At 43.7% G+C, this 23646-nt stretch overlaps 1 protein-coding gene across 1 annotated transcript in view; it reads right to left on the bottom strand.

Annotated features, from left to right (window-relative positions):
- Positions 1-23646, bottom strand: part of SPTLC2 (serine palmitoyltransferase long chain base subunit 2) — a 119028-nt gene that overhangs the window by 39978 nt on the left and 55404 nt on the right. The window contains exon 9 of the mRNA XM_060262996.1: positions 17172-17298. Coding sequence (XP_060118979.1) covers positions 17172-17298 — 127 coding nt within the window. The remainder of the gene's footprint in view (positions 1-17171; positions 17299-23646) is intronic.

Raw genomic sequence — 23646 nt, 5'->3', positions numbered from 1 at the left:
ACAAGGGCTATTAAACAGTGCACCTACTGTACTAAATATTTAGGAAACAAAGTTAATAATTCTTTCATTAGAGAAGCTAGGAAGAGATGTATTTACATTTGTTGCCCATCCCCCAACACTGCCTCTTGGCTCACAGAGAGCTGATGATGCCTAGAACCTGCAGGGGGACTCACTGTGGACAAAAACCCTATATGGGAGAGAGGGCTGGACTGAGGAGGGAGAGCTGGGTGAAATCACTCCTCTAGATCAAAAGAGACTGCTGGGGAATTGGGTACAGAGGAAAATCTATACCTGTTGTGCTGGTGGTTGGCTGGGTTGCTGTTGGCAATCAGACCCCTCTTGCACATAAGTAGCTGGCATCCAGAGAGAAATAAATCCCAAACAACCTCCATATCAAATCACTAGATATTATGTGTACAACACATTGCATAAAATGACACCAAAAGGAGCCCAGCTTGAGAAAATATTTGGAAGTGAATAAAGAGAATGACTTGCAAATAACTCTCTCCTAGCCTAAAATAATGTATAATTTACAACGGTGGGTTTCTCAAGAAAACAGCATCTCACTTTGAATGGACCCCTTTCACTCAAAAGCCTGCTTCTTCCTCATGGCACCTCTACCCTTATCAGCATATCTACAACACCTAGACGTTTCTCAGTCCTGTGCTTCAAGGGGATTATCAAAGGAATACCACCACCTATATTCTGGCCATTTGACTACACTCAAGTCTTTGATCTCTCTTCAAGGAGAACCATTAAGTGTTTTGGAAAATTCAAATAAACACATCAAGCTAATGTTTCAGGCAAACACGGCATACTGCCTTAGAGTAAAAAAAGGTAAAGACAGTCAGTCCCCTGTGCAAGCATCAGTCATTTCCAACCCTGGGGTGACGTCGCATCACATTTTCATGGCAACTTTTTTTGTGGGGTAGTTTGCCATTGGCTTCCCCAGTCATCCACACTTTATCCCCAGCAAGCTGGGTACTCATTTTACCAACCTTGGAAGGATGGAAGGCTGAGTCAACATTAAGCCAGCTATCTGAACCCAGCTTCCACTGGGATCGAACTCAGGTGGTGAGCAGAGAGCTTGCACTGCAGTACTGCAGCTTTACCACTCTGCACATTTCCCCTATAAAAACAGGCACTCATTTTCATTGTGTATTTTTGTGTGTGTGTTCTTGACATCAATACCACACTGCTCACTTCTCCTTTTCTGTGGACCTGAAAATTCAAGAGTGGTAAATATCACCCTTGAAAACTCCCTCTTTCCCCCTCTCATCCCTATTATTTATCTTATCTAGTCTGTATGATTCTAGACTGCTATCTTTATTATTTTTTCAATAAAAAAGCTTCCATTTGAACAACAGCCAGGTTTATTTTTGGAGCTCTCTGAAGGAAGAATCCCCGTAAACACTGGTGGAGATCCCAAGTTACCCCCTCTTGCTAAATTAATTCCCCCTACTAAATTATTAAATAACCACTTTGAGTAACAGGTACAACACACTGGGTTGGATCCAGGAATTATCAAGCAAAAGGCACTGATAAATGCTCCCCTCCATAGCAGCTTTTCTGACCCCATAAAAGTTTATTCCGAATACTTGCATGGATTAACAGTAGAGAAAATTATGAGGCTGCAATGAAAGTGAAAGGAGCAAAATCACCCTCTTCCTCAGTAGAGGTGTGTAAATGGAAGGGGGAGATTTTACTACCTCTCCTCTATACAACCTAACCTCCAAACCTGATATGGGGTCCACCCAGATCTCGTAATCCCAGGAACCAATTTGTCCAGGGTTAGAAAAGGCTGCTAGGATGAGGTGAACACAGCTAAATTCTGTGACATTTGCACCCATGATTATGAGTCCAACCCATTATGCACTCAACTATTTACATTGAAAACAGGCCACAATATAGAGAAGTTCAACCGAAATCAACAGGATACTTTTACATATTTAACTAAAGGCAAGACTGTGCCAATGCTGTACTAAGTGCTATACCGAACATTTTAAATATTTAGCATGCGGTGTCAAACATATAGCCTGCAGGTCAGAACCGACATACCCAGGGCTTTAATCTGGCCTGTAAGCAAGTGGCCAGAGGGAAAGAAGTAGAGGGAGCCACCATTTCAGCTGCCAAGGGGAGCATGCACTCTGGGGCTCTCTTTCCCCCCCTCCCCCCAATGAATGAAATGGATGAGGCCAAATGCTCCTCCCCCCTCATTACTTGGATCTGCCTCCCCCTTACCTTGCTACTGCATGTCTGTATCTGTGCAAAACAAAGTTTTAGTCCAGTGGCACCTAAAGACCAACCAAGTTTTCTTCAAGGTATGAGCTTTCCTGTGACTTGCTACACTGTGTGGGGCTTGTTGTGCTGCAGTTCTCTCAGGTGCAACTGGCTCCCCTTCCCTCCCTCCACACCGATTTGTACCTCCCACACTGAGCTGCTTCTCCTCTTGGGGTCTGCCTACACATGCACCATGCCTTGGGGTAACTGTTCCAGAGCTCCAGTCTCAAGGAGCAGTGGACTTTACTGTCTGGATCTCCACCAGTTCCACCCACCCCTTTTAGGGTCTGCCTGCTTTCATACACATCCTGCCTTGGGGGAATCATTCCAGTCTTAGGGAGCAGAGGTGATTTTACTGCCTTGCTCTCCATGCCAATTTCCACTCTCTCCCCACACTGAGCTGCTTCTCCTTTTGGGGTCTGCCAGCACACAGCGCCTGCCTTGTGGGAATTGTTCTAGTCTTGAGGGGTGGACTGACTTTACTGCCCCACTCTCCATGCCGATTTTTTTCTCCTCGTTGGGCTGCTTCTCCTTTTAGGGGTCTGCCTGCCTGCTTTCCCACACAAATGGTGCCTTGGGGTAATCATACCAGTATCAGGGAGCCAGGGTGGACTCTCCATGCTGACTTCCACCCTCCCACTGAGCTGCTTCTCCTTTTGGAGTCTGGAGCCACCATGGCCTTTCAGACTGCCTGCTGGCAGCATGATTATGGAACATGGCCAAATCATCCTGGAGTGTTTGAGCTTGGGACACATTCAAGAGCCATCCCTGACATTGTTTTGTTTGGGCACATCACTTGGCCGAGTACAGTTCTCTGCTCAGCATGAGCAGGGAGACAGGGTGGCTCATCAGACTGCATCTGAGACTCCTTGGAGAATGGGCTGGCCATTCATTCCAGTCCAGAGCAGTTCCCTTTCACTCATCCCATTGGTCAAGGTGTTTGCTGGGCATGGGCTTCCCAAACCAAAGCGACTGCAGAAGGATAGCAGAGTACAGACAGCAAACCCTTCCCAGGAATAGGATGTTGTTGGCAGCAGGTTTGAGCTGCAGTCAACCCCTGACAGTTCTGATCTGTTCTCACGAAGACAGCTGGCCTCAGCTGCTTGTAAAACAAGATGAGGCAAGAAGTGGAGACTAAACATCTGTGCAAGTTTTGTTCACAGTGGGAGGGTGGGCTCAGGGAGACACAGCCACCCACAACAGTTCGGGTGGCTACCAGGCCCAGGCAAGGTAGGCAGGCTAGCCCTGCCCTCCAGTCATGTTGTCCAGAGGGAGAGGGTGGGGCTGGGGAGAAGCAGTCACTCACTCTGTGGGTAGTACCTGGGCTTGAGCAGGGCAGGCAGGTTAGCCTTGCCCTCTAGCTCACACAGAGTCTGTTCTATATACTCCAGAACCTATATACTCCAGAACCTGCAAGACATCTCCTCCAAAAGCACTTTTGCTGCTCGCCCAACAACATGTGATTTGGACCCTTGCCCCTCTTGGCTGATTAAATCCTGCCAGAGGGAGCTTAGATGTCCTCTACGGGACATCATAAATAGATCCCTCTTAGAGGGGCATTTTCCAGCGCCTCTGAAAGAGGCCTTGGTCCGGCCCCTCTTGAAAAAACCTACAGCAGACCCGGCCGAATTGGCAAACTACCGACCGGTGTCCAATTTACCATTTTTAGGTAAAATACGCAGATGACACCCAGCTCTATCTACTAATGGACGGCCGGCCCGCCTCCGCCCCGGGGAACCTGGATCGGGCTTTGCGGGCTGTTGCAACGTGGCTTAGACTGAGTGGGCTGAAGTTAAATCCAGCGAAGACAGAGGTTCTCCATGTGGGTCGTGGCACTCTGGGGAAGGAAATATCTCTCCCGGCCTTTGACGAGGCGCCGCTGAAGACGGCGCAGCGGGTAAAGAGCCTGGGCGTCTTACTGGAGCCTTCATTATCAATGGAGGCCCAGATAACAGCCACTGCCAAATCAGCCTTCTTCCACCTGAGGCGGGCGAGGCAGCTGGCCCCTTTCCTAGAGCGTCAGGACCTAGCAATGGTGATCCACGCGACGGTCACCTCAAGATTGGACTACTGTAACGCTCTCTACATGGGGCTGCCTCTGTACCGGACCCGGGAGCTGCAGCTAGTGCAGAACGCGGCGGCCAGGCTGCTACTTGGTCTCCCAAGATGGGAGCATATACGGCCAGGGATGCGCGGACTGCACTGGCTGCCAATCGTATACCGGATCCAGTACAAAGTGCTGGTCATAACCTTTAAAGCCCTATATGGCCAAGGACCGACCTACCTGAGGGACCGTCTCTCCCCATATGAGCCCCAGAGAGCACTGAGGTCAGTGGGGAAAAGCAGACTGAATATCCCTGGGCCAAAAGAAGTTAAACTTCAAAGCACCCGCACCCGGGCCTTTTCTGTTGCGGCCCCACAACTCTGGAACCAACTCCCAGAGGAGGTGCGGGCCCTGCGGAACTTAGACCAGTTCCGCAGGGCCTGCAAGACCGCCCTCTTCAAACAGGCGTTCACCAATAACTGAATTAATGTTTACCGCCAGATTAGTAACGTTTACCGCCAATGTTGACTTAGGAATGTTTTAAATAATTATTGATTATTGACTGATTTTAATGTGAATTTTAATGTGAATTTAATGTTTTTATTACTATTGTTTACCTGAAATGCTGTTAGCCGCCCTGAGCCTGCTTCGGCGGGGAGGGCGGGATATAAATAAAATTTTACATTACATTTACATTACTTTCCTGGGACACCTTCTTTGGGGGTCCATAATTCAGGCTCCCTAAATAAAACCTTCACCAAACTTGGTGGGCAAGTAGAGTCATCTGGGGATGTCACATGATTTTGAAGTCTCTAGGACCCGGGGGGCCATCCCACACTGTCCTGAACCAGTTTGGATAGGTAGAGAGGTTTTGCTTGGGGTTTCAGGACGAGCCCCAAACTGGAACTGAACCTGAACTGGTTTTTACTGGTTCAGGTCCATCGCTACTAACAAGTTAAGAAGCAGTATGAAGAAGATAGACATCTATACCAAACATAGGACTGATGCAGCTGTTACCCAGATGGCTTAGAATCTTGAATAGATCAATTTGAGAATTCAAATATAAAAAGAAACAGGCGCCTAATCTATTAGAATTTAAAAGCTTCTTCCCACACGTCATAAACAAGAGACAAACCAGGGCAGACTTGGATTAATTTGATATGGACAACTATTGTATATAATTTATTGAAAACCATTAAGTTCTGGATATCAGTACTACTTGTAACTCTAAATACTGGCATGTAAGACCAGGAACTTGCAGTCTGTAAAAGCATGCAACTGCTGTGCTTAAACAGCGATCTGTGTGTTACCAATGGTTAGTGGTAGGTCAGATGGTCTCCAAGATGATAATGGAGACTACGGTTTCTGCGAAGTTCCAACTACATTAAAATATATATATAACATTTTTTTTTTTAAAAAGGAAGCCTGGATTTTTTTAAAAAAAGTTTACAGTATGTAGTGTGTGACAAAGCATAGCCAGTCAGAAATGTTATATTTCCACCCTCCCAAACACTTAAGTCTTCTACAAGAACTGCTGCTTCTACAAACAAAGTGAGATGGCAGCTCCTACTCTCCAAGGTTCCCTCACATACATTTGTCACTCTCACTGTATGGCTACGTCCGCATCAGTAATAAAGACTGATATGCTATTCACAATTGTCAGCCATGCTTCATTGACTTGTGTAAGTTTTAATACAAAGTAGGAGTCCAGTATCACCTTTAAGACCAACGAAGTTTTATTCAGAATGTAAGCTTTCATATGCATGCATGTGCGGTTTTGTTATTCCTAGTTGTAAAGCCCACACAGAATTCGCATCAATAATAGCATTCCCCTCCACAGAAAAGCAACCAATCAGTCTCCAATGGTGCTGTAATACTGATAATAGCAAACATCATCTGATGTCTTTGTCTTTAGAGAAGAAAACCCAAAAATGCTGTTGCATCAGACATTCAAAACATTAATAGGACAATGAAGCAAGCAAGGGAAGTTACAGACCAGGGCTAAACAAACTCATTCCCCAAGCTTCTGTCCAGTTTGTGGATTTATTTATTTATTTATTACATTAAGCTTATATCCCGCCCTCTCTACAAGCGGACTCAGGAAAATGGGCAAAGTTCACTTTCTTCGCAAGCCACAGAATTTGCTGACTTCAGAGGAGTGTGTTCTATGAGTGATGTTTACAAGGCATTCCACTGAGATAATTTAGCTGCTTAATAAAACTATGAGTGACGAATATATTCACCATCTGCTGCTCACAGACCAATTATCTAAGTTAACGACTCAGCTGTATTTAGTTCTACAGTACATATTAAAAGGTGAAATCTAATATATGTTTCTGACTACTATAGAAGGCTGTTCTTCCTTTTTGCTTTGGAGGTTAGATACACAACTTGCTTGTGTTTGCATTTCCCCCCAGAATTCACAAGTGTCCACATAGATGATTGCACAATAATCTCTTGAGCCACCACACAGAACAGCCTTGCTTCATTAAAAGGTTTCTACTAAGCTAATGCTATGATAATAAGGAATTTTTTTTTTACATTATGTGCATTTCCTTGGAATACAAGAAGTTTAAATAATTCAGTGTTCAAGATAATCAAGCTCCTGTTAACTCTTTCTAGATATGAATTAGAACCTAGTACAGGGCATACACACTGGGGAAGGATATACTACATGGTACCAAGAAAGAAAAACTAGCATGACCCCCTGAGGCTACATCAGTGGTTTATAAAAAGCTATTTAGGTGTAATACAATAACCATTTCACAGGTTTCTGATACAGCTGCCAAGTTTTTGCTTATGGAACCCCCCCCCCCATAATAAGTATGTAGATGAACTGAAACTACATGTGCATGCCAGTTCACACAACTGCAGTGCTTCTCACCCCCATATTATTGTGAATACGTACATGTGAATGCTAGATAACTGCATGAAATAAATTCAGTGATGACATCAATCACGCTAAATTGCCCTCAATTACAGGGCAGGGATTTGTGTGAATACATAACATAATAAAAGACACAATACGAATTATCACATGGATGGCAGCCTACAGTGCATAATGTTTCTTACCTCCATCAAGTTTTTTCCACAAATTCCTTGACTACTGAATTAATCCCAGCTTTTTCTATAATCAATTTACATATTGAACTTTGGATAACAATTCTTTAATTGAACTAATTTTAGCCTCCAATTTGCTTATCACAATTTGGAGATTGGAAAAACAATTTCTGAATCCTGAATGCCTGAACCAGTTATACATTACTGTAATGATAGGTCAGATTGCTCAACAAGTCTGTTTGTGAAGTTTGAAACTGAATATATGAAAAAAGTGACATACATATTAGTAGGACTATTAGTAACATATTACAAAACGAAATTGACTGGAATTACGTACCCCAATGCAAAAAAAAAAATTGCACAACATTAGATTTATAACTTGCTAGGTATTCAGGTGAATGTCTGCAAATGTGTTTCATACTTTAGTAATGCTCAGTTGAATTATAGCTAATTATGGCACAGCTTCTCCCAAACTGGCCTGAGGTGGATGAAACTGAAGGTTTTGCCAACTCAAGCATGTGGAAAGGCTCTGACATTACCTTGAGGCTGCTGAGTCTGTAGAACAGCATTGGCATTTTGAATAGCAAATGGAAAAAAACCACAATGTGACAATTCTGGCCTCAAGATACTGAAGAGAAGACAGATCCATATTCCTATATAAGAATATATTAGAACATGTTTTTCTGTTCTATTTTGTAAAGATAATTCTATTAGCACATAGATAGTAAAAGAATTTGTTTAAAAGGCTGGTATGAAATACACATTTCTTTGTAGACTTGTGACAAAACAGAGAAAGAAGATTTTGTGCTTTTCCTTTTCTCCTAAGATGACCTCTTACAGCATGCGAACAGAACAATACAACTCCAGTGGCAGCTGGCAGTACACATCTGTACAAACACTATTCCTCCTGCCCATGACAGCACAGGGGAAAAACATATCCCAACCACTTACCTGACCCAAGGGTAAAGGAGATCAATCCAAAGAAGTCTCCCGAGATATGGACTGAGCAAGGAAAGAGGAGATTTATTCTGAAAAACAAATGCACTCAAACTTTGTTGGTCTTAAAGGTGTTACTTGACTCCTACTTTGTCCTAATAGCTACAGTGACCAATACTAAACATGCTCTATTATCTATGAATTTTGTTCTAAAGGTCAGAAGTTTTTACAAAGGCTAAGAGAATTTTCCTAGTGCTCCTTGTGAAAGACTCATGGGAGGAGCAGTTTGTTAGGCTTAAAAGACCCCCTGCTAGAGGCACAAACCCAGCAAGTGATGTTGAAAGATGTCAGTCCCCTGAGGAGAAGCAGGAAACTCTTTATGACCCCCAAAGTATTTATTTTCCCAACAGCTCCTTGGCACAGCTTGGGATTCTTGAGGTCACCAACAAAAAAATGTGATGCTCTGCCCAAATTAGTTTTGACTGGTCCCTGGGCTCCAAAGGTGATAATTTAACACCTCATTAACAAGTCTCTTATTGAAGGAAATTCAAATGAGAAGCTTAATTTAAACAAAGGGGGTTTTTTTTGTTTTAATGTTATATGTAAATCACCCAGAAGACAACTGTTCCCTTAGCAAGTTAACAGTCCAATTTTCAGAGTCAGAAAGAACAAGCCAGTTTATACCAAGGGGCTTTAAGTTAAATGCTCAGAGTTGCCTTGGGGCTTTCTCTGCACATTATATTTGGGCCAACTGTACCTAAAGGAAACTTTTCTAAAAAATCTAAATGAATGCCTCTGCTGCCAGATTATAATATTTCAATGCCACTGACATTTATTCTTCTGTGTTCCAGATTCAAATCCAGTCATACCTTAAAGACTAATAAGATTTCTAAGGGCATAAGCTTTCAAGAGCCAAACACATCCGCTACAATGTGTTTTTAAAAATTCTCTCCTAGTTTCCTTTCTCCAACATGTTCTTTGGAAAATCTACATTAGCTACCAGGCGTTATATACACGAAACAAAGACATTCAGTTTCCTTCTTTCACCATCCAAAAATATTACACAAACTCACCACCAAAAAAAGCTATCCCCTAGGTGCAGGAGCACATACGTTTATGAAGTTGCCATGTACTAAGTTTTTTCCCATTATACTTTTAATGTTCACTGTATTTTGTCAGCAATTTATACACATTACTGAATTTTACATGCAGTATCTCCTTTCACATTTACATGCATGGAAAATGCTAGACAACTGAAGTCCTAAGCAATCAGCTTTGAGCTCCTTGCTAAAGCTGGCACCACTTTGCTTCAAAAGCAATGTTCTCTTGCCAGCTGTAAGTACAGCGTTACATCTCAGTTTTAACAATTATGTAAAGTTGCCCTCCTATTTTTCCCCTCTATTAAAGGCTATTTATCTCATGGTGGCGAACTGCTGTGTTAGCGTGGTGGTACTTTAGCAGTTAACAGATTGGAGAATAAGCTTCAGAGGGCTAGAACTGACTTTGCCAACTCTAGTCCATGAAATCTTAAGTTCCCAAAGGTGCCACAAGTCTTTTTTGTTTGGGCTACTTATGGGATGCTGCATTTCAGATCTTACACTACACATACAGCAGAGTTCTCATACCACTAGTACCACCTACACTTATTTTTAAGAAATTTCCCTTCAGTTTCAGGGTTCTTATTCTGGAGTATTTATCCACAGGATCAGTCACACTACTACAAAGTCATTGGATCTACATGTGCATAAAACTGAGTATGAAGACTACAAAACACAGGAATCAGTGTGAGTGAGAGTGAAGTATGCATGCATAGAAACACAGAAGAAGTTGAAATCTTGCAGGACAACTGAATTCCCCACCCCTACTCCAAAAATAAAATTGTAGTTCTTGTCTGGGAAGAGGACTGGTAGCTCAATGGGAGAGTATTTTGCACAAGAAAGATTCCAGGTTCAGTCCCTAGCAAATCCAACCAGAACTATCTTGAGTAGGCTAGCAGGAAGAGATCTCTGCTTGTTACCTTGAAGAGCCCTATGTATCAGTAGTCATTAGTCAATACTGATGGCCATACTCCACATAAGTCAGTTTCATGCATACATGAAACAAAGATGAAATTCCTTCTAGAGATTTTATATAGTTCTGGTATACAACTAAGATTACTTAATCCAGATAATTGCCAATTAACAATCCTTAGACCTCTACTGTGAATTTAAGGGATGGGAAATCTCCCCTGGTTCGTTTCCCATTCAGGCTTATAAGTGAAATAGGAATTCTAATTCTCATTAGTGACTAAGAACTAGAAGGTAGTAGCTCTTTCAGATGTGAACACGGAATACAGTAATGGGGATATAACCCTTTAATTATAGCCAAAAAAGTGGTTTGTGTTTTGCTAAGGGATATGTTACTGACAGCTTATTTTTTCTTTCAACATCTTGAAGAGTTAGACAAAATCATAATATAAAATATTTTCATCCCATCTCCAGCACAGCTTGCATGTCAAACACAGTCACCCTACCCCCAAACCCAAACCTTTCTGCTCCCAAATGTCAACCTACAGGGCAAGCATAGGATTGCATTCACACCCATTCCACTGGAACAAAGTCTGAGTTCAATGGTACCTCTGAAAGTGCCACTGGACTCAAACTTTGTTCTGCTGCTTCAGACCAACATGGCTGCCACCTTAATCTATCATTCCATTATAATTTACCTTCCTATTTTTGCTTTCTGATTCATTCCTGTCTCCTTTTGTTGTTCAGTCGCACAGTCGAGTCTGATTCTTTGCAACTCCATAAACAAAGTCACGCCAGGCCCTCCTGTCTTTCATCATCCTCCGAAGTCTGCTCAAATTCATGCTTGTTACATCAGTAACATCCTGTCTCCTAAGCCTAGGTAATTAACACAACTTGTTCCAAATTTTGACTTTTCTGAAAGACAACTGATTATCTCTCGTTTGTATAAGTGGTTACAAAAAATATAGGCTTCCTTCCATCCCATATATTCTAACTAGCTCTAACATAAGGAAATGGCACCTCCCACATTTAGGGAGAGTTCCTTGTTTTTTGACTGCGCAGACTTCTGCAAAAATAGTCAGATACTCCTGTGAGGGTTTCAGAATCTTAAGAGCTCACTTTGAAGTATGAGAACCTGCCCTCCCCCACCAAGCAGACACACACTTCTAAGTTAGAGCTATAGCTTGGATTGGAGCATCTGAAAAATACTAACCACCTCTGAGATAAAATATACACGCAAAAAGCAACAAAAAACGCAACTTCAAACTCAGTTTTTTATTACTTCTGGAGAGGTTGAGCCACACTGGCTTCAGACAACCAAACTGCAAACACATAAGTACTGCCAAAAGCAGTATTTTTAAGCTAACATAGACTATGTTGGACAGCACCCTATGGATCACCTTCATGAGTGCTGGACAGAAACAATAGGAGGAACCAAAATGCTTGTTTGAAAAGACAATAGAAAATAAAAGAAAGGAAGCTGCTTTCCCCCTTCCAGAGAGCATGTTCACATGCTGTTCCCTAATTAATTCTATTCAGTCTTCATTAGCCTCTTGCACTGATTAGGAAATGGTCATGCTGTTTTCTGTGGCATGTGTATTCTATCCAAGGTCCCTGCTGCTCACATCCTGTTTATCCAAGGAAAGCTTTTTGGAATGATTACAAATATTTAGCAATAGCCAATTATTTAGACGCTGCAAATACATTTTGTACCTTCTGAAAGCTCACACAGCCCAAGTCACACAGACTTGGCTAAGATGGGTAATCAACTCATTCTTACAACATGCCTTAAAATATTTTGTGTTCTAGTTAATGGCCCATAAGAAGGGGATTTGCCTTCTAAAGGTTATATTATTTCCACAGATATGACACATGGTGACAACAAATTTGGTGAAGAATTGTAAATCTTTTGCAATTGCTTCCTGTTAACTGCACAATTACATACATTAGCAAGCATGCTCAAGGACCTTATATGGCACTCAAGAACTCATTAGGTCATAGAAATACAGGACTGCAAGGCAATTCAATCACTTAGCCCCAAAGTCCAAATACCAAATATTTTTACATAGTCCCTTTTCAGCTCAAGTCTCTTGCCCTCTGCTCTCTCTTGAATTTTTTTTAAAAAAGAAGCGAGATTGATCTGACTTCTCGGAGGCATACTATACTCCTCAGATTCTCAAAAAAACATGATATTCAGGAAGCATAGAATATTGTGCTGCTAAGGAGTGGGAGTGGGGAATCAGTCTGCTCAAATCATAAAAGTTCACAGAATCCTAGAGGGCTGGGGTGGGATTTCCAAACTGTTAAAAGCCAAAGGCCTACAACAAATAGTGGGAGAGGGGGACAAAGTAATTTTGATGATACAGGCTATGTTATATAGCCTATAATCAAAATAGCTGGGGCCATGCAGTCTTATATATTGCGTTTCTGTGGTAAGTTGTTATTAAAATTGCACTGGTGATACATTGATGGGAGGCAGGTGGCTTCAGTGGTATACAATAGAAGATCTCTGAATTATATATTCCATAGCTATAGAAGCTACGAATATGGAAGCTGATCTTTCATTTGTTATTTTATGTCTCTTCCTTAATCATTCTAGTAAAGCAACTGACAATTGTAATATTCCAAACAGCAGGAACAGTCTACCTTTGATCCTTACTAAGACATAATATCAGCTTCCATATTCGTAGCTTCTATAGCTATGGAATATAATTCAGAGATCTTCTATTGTATACCACCTGTAGCCACCTGCCTCCCATCAATGTATCACCAGTGTGGTTTTAATAACAACTTCACAGAAAAGCAACAACTTGTTTCCACTTCATGGTTTCTTGGCAAATGCAACAGATAACGGCCTTAGGAAGAGATGCCTAACACACCTTTAACCATGGATATCTACAGCTATAACTTTACAGACGTGGGAAATACTTAAGAGCATTCTTGACGCAGGATTTTGCACAGTATATTTTTTCTGGTTACATTACCTATGTCAATGATGGTGAACATTTTAGAGACCGAATGCCCAAACTGCAACCCAAAACCCACTTATTTATCGCAAAGTGCCAACATGGCAATTTAACCTGAATAAGGAGGTTTTAGTTTAGAAAAAAACAACTCATAGTGAAATTAACAAAACTGAAAGAACATTTGGTCTGGATAGCATTTGCTTAGGAAACCAACAAAACAGCAACATGTCAGAATGAGAGAATGATGGTCTGTTGCTTCATTGCTCTGTTGCTTGCAGGTCTGGGTTAAACTGAGAACATGCCTTTCCCAGAGGTGTTCCTGTCCACCTAATTTACTTTTGAACATGTAACATACATTATAAACATCATTCTAGTTTGTCATTAGAAAAAAAGAATACATTAAAATATAACATGCTTAGTAGGAGCTGGTGGTTAGGGTGTCCAAATCAGATCTGGGAAGTCCTGATTTATATGCCCACTCTGCTCTGGCAGCTTGCTGGGAAACCTTGGACCAGCTTTAATGCTGGAAAGCTTGTGCCCCCTCCCCCAAATCTTGTTGGTCTCTAAGATGCTCCTGGGCTCGAATCTACCATGGACCATAGTTGTTCTACTATGGACCAGCACAGCTACCCTTGGAAACTTCAGGGATAGTCTGAATTGTATTAACTAGAAAGTCCAATGTGAGAAAGGAGGGCCAGTTTGGTGTAGAGGTTAAGTGTGCGGACTCTTATCTGGGAGAACCGAGTTTGATTCCCCACTCCTCCACTTTTAGCTGCTGGAATGGCCTTGGGTCAGCCATAGCTATCACAGAGCTGTCCTTGAAAGGGCAGCTTCTGGGAGAGCTTCTCTAAGCCCCACCTACCTCACAGGATGTCTGTTGTGGGGGAGGAAGATAAAGGAGATTCTGAGCTGCTCTGAGACCCTGAGATTCAAAGTGAAGGGCAGGATGTAATACAGTATATTTTTATTTCTTTAAACTAAAACTGCAATCCTGTGCATGTGTAGAGAGTAGATGCCGCAGTGCTCACTGTAGATTACTTCTGAGTAACCATGGAGAGCAAGCCTAATGAGGAAAGGCTAAGGGACTTGGGGATATTCAGTCTGGAGAACAGGAGGTTGAGGGGGGAGACATGATTGTTCTTTTGAAGTTTTAGAAGGGCTGCCACTTAGAGGAGGGCAGGGAGCCGTTCCTGCTGGCAGCAGAGGAGAGGACTGGCATAGGAAAAACTTTTTAACAGTAAAAGTTGTTCAACGGTGCAGTCGACCCCCTCACTGGCAGTCTTTAAGCAGTGGCTAGACAAGCACTTGTCAGGGATGCTCTGAAAAACCAGAACAGCAGTGCAACAGTTCAAAAACAGCTTATCAACAATTTGCCTGGTCTCTGTAGCTTGAAAGAGCTCTGCTCAGATACTGCTAACAGAAGCATCGTATTTGAAAGCAAGAAAGCCTGCAGTTCCTCCCTTTCCACTCCTAAACCAGAGGCGATCCCAGCCGTTGTTTCTGCCAGGTTAGTGGGATCCAACATTTCCTGTAATAAACCCACATCCCTTTTAAAAAGTGCCTGATTCAAGGTCCTGATCTCTCCTCCCTGCCCTCCCCATCCCCACACATCCATGCTCTCTTCTTCCCTTCGGCTTGACCGTGCCACAACAGTTTGAAATATGAAACGCAACCAGGTCTTGGCCACATGAAAACGTGAAGCTGCCTTATACTCATCTCTCTAGTGCAGGGGTGGCCAAACTGTGGCTTGGGAGCCACATGTGGCTCTTTCACACACATTGTATGGCTCTTGAAGCCTCCACCAGAGAAGGCATTTGTCTCTTTAAACCACTTCAAGCATGCCAACCAGTGGCTTGGAAAATAGATTTAAAGTTCAAGTTTCTTTCTTTCCACCTCTCTCTCTCCCTCCCCACCTATTTTCCTTCCTTTCTTCCTTCTTTCAGACATCTGACGTTCATGTCTGGTGGCTCTCACATATCTGACATTTATTCTATGTGGCTCTTACGTTAAAGCAAGTTTAGTCATCCCTGCCCTAGTGGGTCCCATCTAACTCCCTCTCTAAAACTGCAGGAACACCTGCAAGGAATTTTCCTCTGTGTTGTGTGCTTGGGGGCTGCATTGTGGTTGCACCCACCCCCCCACGTCAGAATTCCAAAGGTGCCCACGAGCTTAAAAAGGTTGGAGTGCCCTGTTGTCTCTCTGAAGTAAGCCCAGTTAGGGTTGCCAGGTTAGGGTTGGGAAATACCAGGAGATTTTGAGGAAGGAGCCTGAGTTTGGGGAGAGGAAGAGCTTCAATGAGATATGACTCCAGAGCCTCGTGTGCGCGGGGGGGGGGGGGGGGGGCAAGGGAGCGCGTGTGCCCACAGAAAGGACTTCAAGTGCCGCCTCTGGCACTCGTGCCATAAGTTTGCCACCACTGACCTATGTAATATCATTACAATTATTATTAACTCAGACTGCTATACTACCTAGGTAATATTATTAGATGAACCTGCCTTTGTGTTAATAAATAGTGAGATTTATATCACTCTCATGCTAGGATGTTAAATGAAGTGCCCTGTGGCAACATACCTGTGCAAAGCCTTCTATTATTCTGTGCAAGAATTAGAATTCAATTTTGCCAGACTTCTGCAGCAAAACTCAGATCTGTGGTGACTAGATTCCCCCTTACTCCCAAGTCTCACACTGTGCTTGAAAGCTGTCTGATCCCTTCAAAGAACAGTTAAAAGAGTTCTATGGATTCTCTTACTGCACATCCAAAGCATTCCTCGCAAAAAGCACAGAAACACAAAATGCCCACAAAACTCTCCTTCTGAGCACATAGGTAGTGCTGTATTCTGAGGACCTCAGAGTGCTTTGGAAGTGTAGAATAACTGCTTGAACCATCCACCACACACACACACACAAGACAGCCTTTATTGGCATATATAAGAATATAAGATAGAGGGTCAGCTAGGTTACATATTAAAAGAATGCACAATCCATACAGAATAAAATTAGGATTACAAAAAAACAAAACAAAGCAGCAACATAGTAAAACCTACTACACAGTACTACTTATCAGGACGAGTAACCATAGCTCTATAAAAAAATCTTTGCTACTAGTTCTGTTATTTCCGGATCAGAATTATCAAGCAAGAAAAGCACCTTAAAATCAACAGAGGTCTCTACAATCTGAATCTGGCCAAGGAAAAGGCTCTGCACAAATTTGGAGCTAGAAGTCGGTAGAGGTACACAGCTGGAATATTTGCATTTGGAACAATCCCTCATTGAGCCTGGGCTTATCCTACTTGCATTGTACCTCAAAGGCACTTGGAGCACCTCAGAAGGGCAATGCAAGCCCTGGGTCACTGGGGGTATGGGGGGAGGTATCTGAATTTCCTGCATTGTGCAGGGGAATTGGACTAGATGACCTGGAGGTCCCATCTATGATTCTAAGCATGGGGATGATTAACCACCACTCAGCTCAAGACTTAGGAGGTGGGAACTAGGGCTTCTCAGAGTGGGACACTCAACCAGGCAAGCGTATTTGTGTCTAGTGAAAAGCTGCACTTAGGTCCAGTGCTGGCTCATAACTACATTGCTTCAGCTCAGCCATGGTCCCATGATAGAAGTCAAGTAAACTGGACTTAAAGCAGTGGTGAAACAAAAGAGATGCCCGAGGAGAAAACAACAATGCTGTGATCCAGCAACACTCAGCATGACCTATGCAATTACTGAGCTGCAAGGATCAAAATGCAAATAATCCCATAAATGTTTAAGTGCCTCTGAAAATGCCAGGTAGAAAATGATGACTTATGTCAAGACTGGAATGTTTTCCCAAAAAGGTGGACTCTCCTTCCCAGAATAAAATATGTTTTTATAATGCATGAGACTCACCAATTGTTGTACCATCTTCACCCATAACACACTTCATTACTCTGATGATTTGCTCCACCACTGGAGGAGATAATGCTGTGGCATAAACTGCGCTATGAGAGTGGACACGAAGGTAATCAATCAGCTCCTGGCAAAGTGAACACAGATGATGCTCAGATATTGCAGCCATAACAGGGGCAACTGAAGCAGGTTAGCACAATTTCCCCTCGACTCTTAAAGGACAGTAGAAAGAAATAAACTACCGTTCACTTAACATGAGCTCACTGCAAATGCACCACTTCAGTCAGTCAACATGTTATTCCAATAGCAATCATTTGTGAGAACTAGCTAAATATCTCAGTAGGTTATTTAAAACATTATAACAATACAGGATGCTTTCCATGGTATTTCTGTACCAAAAGCGTCCTATCATTCTTATGTCATGATAGTGAGAAGAAAGCTAATTCATACCAACAAAGGATAAAAGACTCTTAATACTCTTCTATGGTTCCAGCACCAAGTTGTTAAAGCAGTTGCCTCTGATTTTTAAAACAAAGCATGAGCTCAGTATAAGTGAAACTGTTCAAAGTCTTGTAAGGTGAGGCCATGAGCTGTACCATGCCTCCAATCAAAACAAGTTCTAATACCTCTAATGCCAAACGACAAGACAGGTAATCTTTTACTCAATTTACCATGTAAGTTTGCAGCTGTAGTAAAAGTGACCTATTTCTACTAGGTACCTACCTTATTTCCCTTTAGGTGCCAGGCTAAAACATTTCTTTCTACCCAGGCTTTCAACTAAGACCCCCCCCCCCTTAAGCTGTTTTATGTTCTGCTTCTATCGAGTCCTGTTTTAATCTACTATATTTATTTTATTAGGAAAGCTTCTATGCTGGCTCTCCATGGAAACCTTCCTAAGGCAGCTTATAAAACATTAAATATTAAAACTCGGCATTAAAAATCCATCCAGAGCATAAAACAAATAACCGAGTAGCTTAACTGAGCCAGTGTAGTGCAGTGCTTAAGATCAGTGGGCTCTAATCTGGAGAACCAAATTTGATTCCCCACTTCTCCACATGAAGCCCACTGAGTGACCTTGGGTCAGTCACAGAACTCAAAACCCTCTCAGCCCCACCTACCTCACAAGATGACTTATCATAGGGACAGCAGGGGAAGGCAATTGTAAGCCACTTTAAGACCCCCTAAGGTAGAGAAACATGGGGTATAAAATCCAACTCTTATTCTTAAAACAAATTAAAAAATACCATAAAATGGTGTTATATCTGTATCATTTTAGGCTATTTGGTAAGCATCAAGTGTTTTATGATGTTTAAGGCCTCAGCTTCTTTTCTAATGGCTTCTTATCTGACTTATCTGGATTGTTTTAATTTTAAACCACCTGGAGCAAGTCTCTGGAGAGCTGGCATATATATTTTCTAAATAAATCAATAATGAAACTATGGTTAGTAGGGTGGGTCCTACCCTACCATTCCACTAAGTGATTTATTTAAATATTTATACCTCACCTTTCCTTTGGACGCAAGGTTGAAGCCTTCTGCTGAAGGAAAAACCATTTTTAAGTTGGAGGGTTGTTAGGTTGGAAGAAGACTACTTGGAGGATGGTTGAATACCCCACATTATCTGAATGCATGCCAATCCACTAAATATGTTTAGTGCCTATCAAACCAGAATTGTAAATCATTACTGGAGGGGCATTTTCCATCAGCGCTCAGAGAGGCGGTGGTCCGTCCCCTCTTGAAGAAAACATCGTTAGATCCGACCGAATTGGCACACTATCGGCCGGTATCGAATTTGCCCTTTTTGGGCAAACTTATCGAGAGGGCAGTGGCGTTGCAGCTACAGAGCTTCCTGGAGGACGCTTCTATCCTTGACCCCTACCAGTCTGGTTTTCGCCCGGGCCACGGGACGGAGACGGTGCTGGTCGCCCTGGTGGATGACCTTCAGCAGCATCTGGATCAAGGCGGCTCGGCAGTGCTGATGTTGTTGGACCTATCGGCAGCGTTCGATATGGTCGACCATCGGCTTCTGGCGCGCCGCCTTGCCGACGCAGGGATTCAGGGGTTGGCCTTGCAATGGTTTTCCTCTTTCCTTAACGGTCGGGGACAAAGGGTGGCGATTGGGGAGGAACTGTCCCGGAGACACACGCTTGATTGCGGGGTGCCTCAAGGGGCGGTGCTCTCCCCGATGTTATTTAACATCTACATGCGCCCCCTTGCCCAGATTGCCCGAGGGTACGGGCTTGGGTGTCACCAATATGCTGATGACACCCAGCTCTATCTGCTTATGGATGGCCGGCCCGCCTGCGCCCCAGAAAATTTGGACCGAGCGTTACAGGCAGTGGCTAGGTGGTTTAGGCTGAGCGGGCTGAAGCTGAATCCGGCGAAGACAGAGGTCCTGTGCCTTGGTCGCTGCGGCCCGGGAAGGGAAATCCCCCTGCCAGTTTTTGACGGCGCGCCACTAACAGCGTCGGGCAGGGTTAAGAGCCTGGGGGTGCTGTTGGAGCCTTCACTGACAATGGAGGCCCAGATAGCAGCCACTGCCAAGTCCGCGTTTTTTCACCTTCGGCGGGCGAAGCAGTTGGCCCCCTTCCTGGAACGTGACGACCTGGCAACAGTGATTCATGCTACGGTCACCTCGAGGTTAGACTACTGTAATGCCCTCTACATGGGGCTACCCTTGTGCCGGACCCGGAAACTGCAGTTGGTGCAGAACGCTGCTGCCCGGCTGTTATTAGGGCTCCCAAGACGGGAGCACATTCGGCCGGGGCTCCGGGATCTGCACTGGCTGCCAGTAATATTCCGAGTCCGGTACAAGGTGTTGGTTATTACCTTTAAAGCCCTATATGGCCTAGGACCTGTCTACCTTAGGGACCGTCTTTCCCCACACGTTCCCCAGAGAGTACTACGCTCGGGTTCACAAAACCTGTTGATAGTCCCCGGGCCAAAGGAGGCCCGTCTAAAATCCACCAGGGATCGGGCCTTCTCAGTAACGGCACCTTATTGGTGGAACCAGCTGCCGGAGGAGGTGCGGGCCCTGCGGGACCTAGGGCAGTTCCGCAGGGCCTGTAAGACAGCCCTCTTCCGGCAGGCCTATAATACTGACTGACAAGGAAATCTTTTGGATGGAACAAAATGCATCTGTAGACCGCCGGTTTTTATCTATCTTGCTTTTATTAATTTATGGTTTTAATTTTACTTGTAAGTGTTTTAAATTGTAGTATTTGTATTATCATGTTGTAAGCCGCCCTGAGACACTTCGGTGCGAAGGGCGGGGTATAAATCCCAATATAAATAAATAAATAAATAAATAAATTTGAAGCTAGATTTAGACTCCATCTTAGCTATGGTTCCCATGAAATATGAACACAAACATTCTGGAAGGTGAAAGGTATAAGAATTTGGAAATCATCAAACACCACATATTTGTAAAAGCACAAAGCATCCCCACTGCAAGAAAACCGTATCTGGAACACCTCCTAAATATTATGTGTTCTGCCTGCAGCAGGGAGTGAAACAGGAGGCATCCAGGAAAATACAGCACCAGCACAGCAGCACATAGAGTGAGAAAGGGCACACTGCTCCAGAAACTACACCACTACCTTGCCAACCAATTATTTCATAGACAGATCACTGAAGGAAAGGCAGTTTAAGTTCTGCTTTTCTTCCCTCCTTTTGGTGGTGGTGAAGACAACTGAATCCATTTGTCTCCTTATCATTCTACTTCCAGAATTAGATTCGCTAACCAAAATATTTTGTTTTGGAGATAAGTGCAGCCGCCAGGAAGCAGCAGTTTTATTATGACATGGATATAAAAGTACAAGGAAGTTGTCTTTCCACAGTAACAACAGCAGGCAGGAGGAAATCTAGTAAGGTAGCTCTTCAATGCAGCAACACATTAGATTAAGATTGCTTCTTGCTGAACAGTATGCCGCATAGGCTTGCCAATCCTCAGGTCCCAGCAGGGGATCTCCCGGTTGGCAGGCTCTTTCCCATCCCCAGTTAGCTGGCTGGCAGGGGAAGCCCCACCCCCACAGCCTCTGTGTGCTTTCAAACTTCGGAAGGCTTACGAAAGTGCTGGAACAGTTTGCTCTTTGAAAGGTGTGTGCACCTTTAAATCTCCAGCTAGGCTGAATGGGTGTGGGATGAGCCTGCAAAACAATGTGAGAAGGAGGAAGGGAAGCAGCTCAGTCGCTCCATTTCTTGTTTGCAGAGTAAATTGGTGAGACCACAAAGTGTGTGTTTCCAAACTGTGTTTATTTTTTCAATACCGATTGAGAATCAACGCCTGCTCAGAAAGTCTGAAGCTCTGCCCCCCAGACTGTATGGCCTCCCTAAGATCCACAAACCCAATGTTCCTCTTCGACCGATAGTCAACGCCATCAGCTCACCTACCTATGCCATAGCCAAACACTTGACCGGCCTTCTTCAACCCCTTGTGGGCAACACTACCTCTTACATCAGGGACTCATCACATTTTTTGGAAAAAATCAAACCCCTAAAACTCCAACCCAGCGATCTTTTAGTAAGCTTCGATGTCGTCTTGTTGTTCACTATGGTTCCCATCAAAGAAACCCTTGTTCAACTACAACACATCTTTCCTGATGACATCACTGCCCTATTCCACCACGTGCTCACCACTACCTACTTCCAATGGAACAATAACTTTTATGAACAGATCAATGGAGTTGCCATGGGAAGCCCCCTTAGCCCTGTCATCGCTAACTTTTACATGGAAACCTTCTAAGATACAGCACTAAGATCTGCCCTCCTAAAACCACGTTGCTGGCTCCGATATGTGGATGATGTTTTTGCCATCTGGAGTCATGGAGAGGCTGCTTTGAATAACTTTCTCCTTCATCTGAATTCAGTCCATCCTCGTATCCAGTTCACCGTGGAGAAAGAAAGCAATGGTCAACTTGCCTTTCTTGACGTTCTCATTACCAGGAAAGATGACGGAAAACTCGGACACACTGTATTCAGGAAACCCACACACACCGACCGCTATCTAAATAAGAATTCCAATCATCATCCTCGCCAAAAACGTACAGTTGTAAAAACCCTCATCCACCGAGCATCACGCATCTGTGAACCAAGCCAACTCCAGCAGGAACTACGCCACCTCAACCAGTCACTGCAGGCCAATGGATACTCCCTACAAGAAATTAGAAGAGCCCTCCATCCCAAGAGACCATCCACACCAAATCCCGAACCACACACAAATATAGGTACAGCCTTCCTGCCCTACATAAAATCTGTCACCGCCCGCATTGGCAAAATTCTCAAACGCCACAATGTTGACACAGTCTTCAAACCCACACAACAGATCCGCCACATGCTGCGCTCGGCCAAAGATATGAAAGATCCACTTTCAACCCCTGGAGTCTACAAAATACCCTGCTCCTGTGGTGCAGTCTACATTGGCACTACCCAACGCAGTATCAACACCCGCCTCACCAAACACAAGAGACACTGTCGTTTGTTTCAGCCAGAAAAATCAGTTGTAGCTGAACATGCACTTCAAGAAGGAGACCACGTCATCCACTTTGAAAGAACTGAAGTCCTTTCTAGGGCCTCACATTATCATACCCACCTGAACAGAGAAGCTATTGAGATTTACAAACACCAGCACAACTTTAACAGAAAGGAAGAAGGCATTTCCATCCACCAATCTTGGTATCCAGCTCTGCAAAACACCCTACAGACTATAAATTGCAGAAATTCACAGAACAACCAGCATATTCCACAGAACAATCAGCACAGTCAACAACCATCTTCCTTATCTTCACACCCCTTCCAACCCTCCCAGCAATTAACACAGAACAATGGTCACATTCAACAGCCAGTTTCCTTATCACTACCCTTCCAGGAAGCCCCACCAAACAATGGGCACATCCACAAACCTATTGCCCTTTCACCACATCCCCTCCAGCCTAGAAACAGCAGCTCTCCAGCAGCCCTGGCCTCACTCAATGCACAGCAGCCAAGAAGGTCAGAGCGCCTGCTCCGGCTGCAACGCCACTGAGGATGTTCTCCGCAGCCGAGAACGAAACGTCTGGAAGAAAAACTTTCTCCAGTAGAACACGGCACTTGAGCCCAAAAGATTCTACAAACCCTAACAATGTTACCAGCCGTGAAAACCTGAAATCTTTGTATTTTAGCTGCTTTTTGTGTATGTGTGGGTGTATGTGAAAGACAGAGAGAGTGGAAGTGCAGCCAGCTGCTGGGGAAATGAAGACTGTATTCAGGGGAACTGCAGTGCTGTACTTTTATTTATTTTAGGGAACGGGAAAGTCTCCTAGCCCCACTCCCAAGTCCCCAGGTGTTTTGTGAGTTAAACCTGGCAACCCTAATGACACATTTGACTGTACTGTTTAGCCAAAGAAAAAGCAGTAGTATGTTAGATAAGAATGCTGTTTTTATTGAGCGTTTGAGTGAGACCTTCTAGGCTCAAGATCTAGAGACTACTGTCACTCAAC

This window comes from Heteronotia binoei, chromosome 21 (genome assembly GCF_032191835.1).
Source record: "Heteronotia binoei isolate CCM8104 ecotype False Entrance Well chromosome 21, APGP_CSIRO_Hbin_v1, whole genome shotgun sequence".
Lineage (NCBI taxonomy): Eukaryota > Metazoa > Chordata > Lepidosauria > Squamata > Gekkonidae > Heteronotia > Heteronotia binoei.
This window is presented reverse-complemented; position numbering and strand designations above follow the sequence as displayed.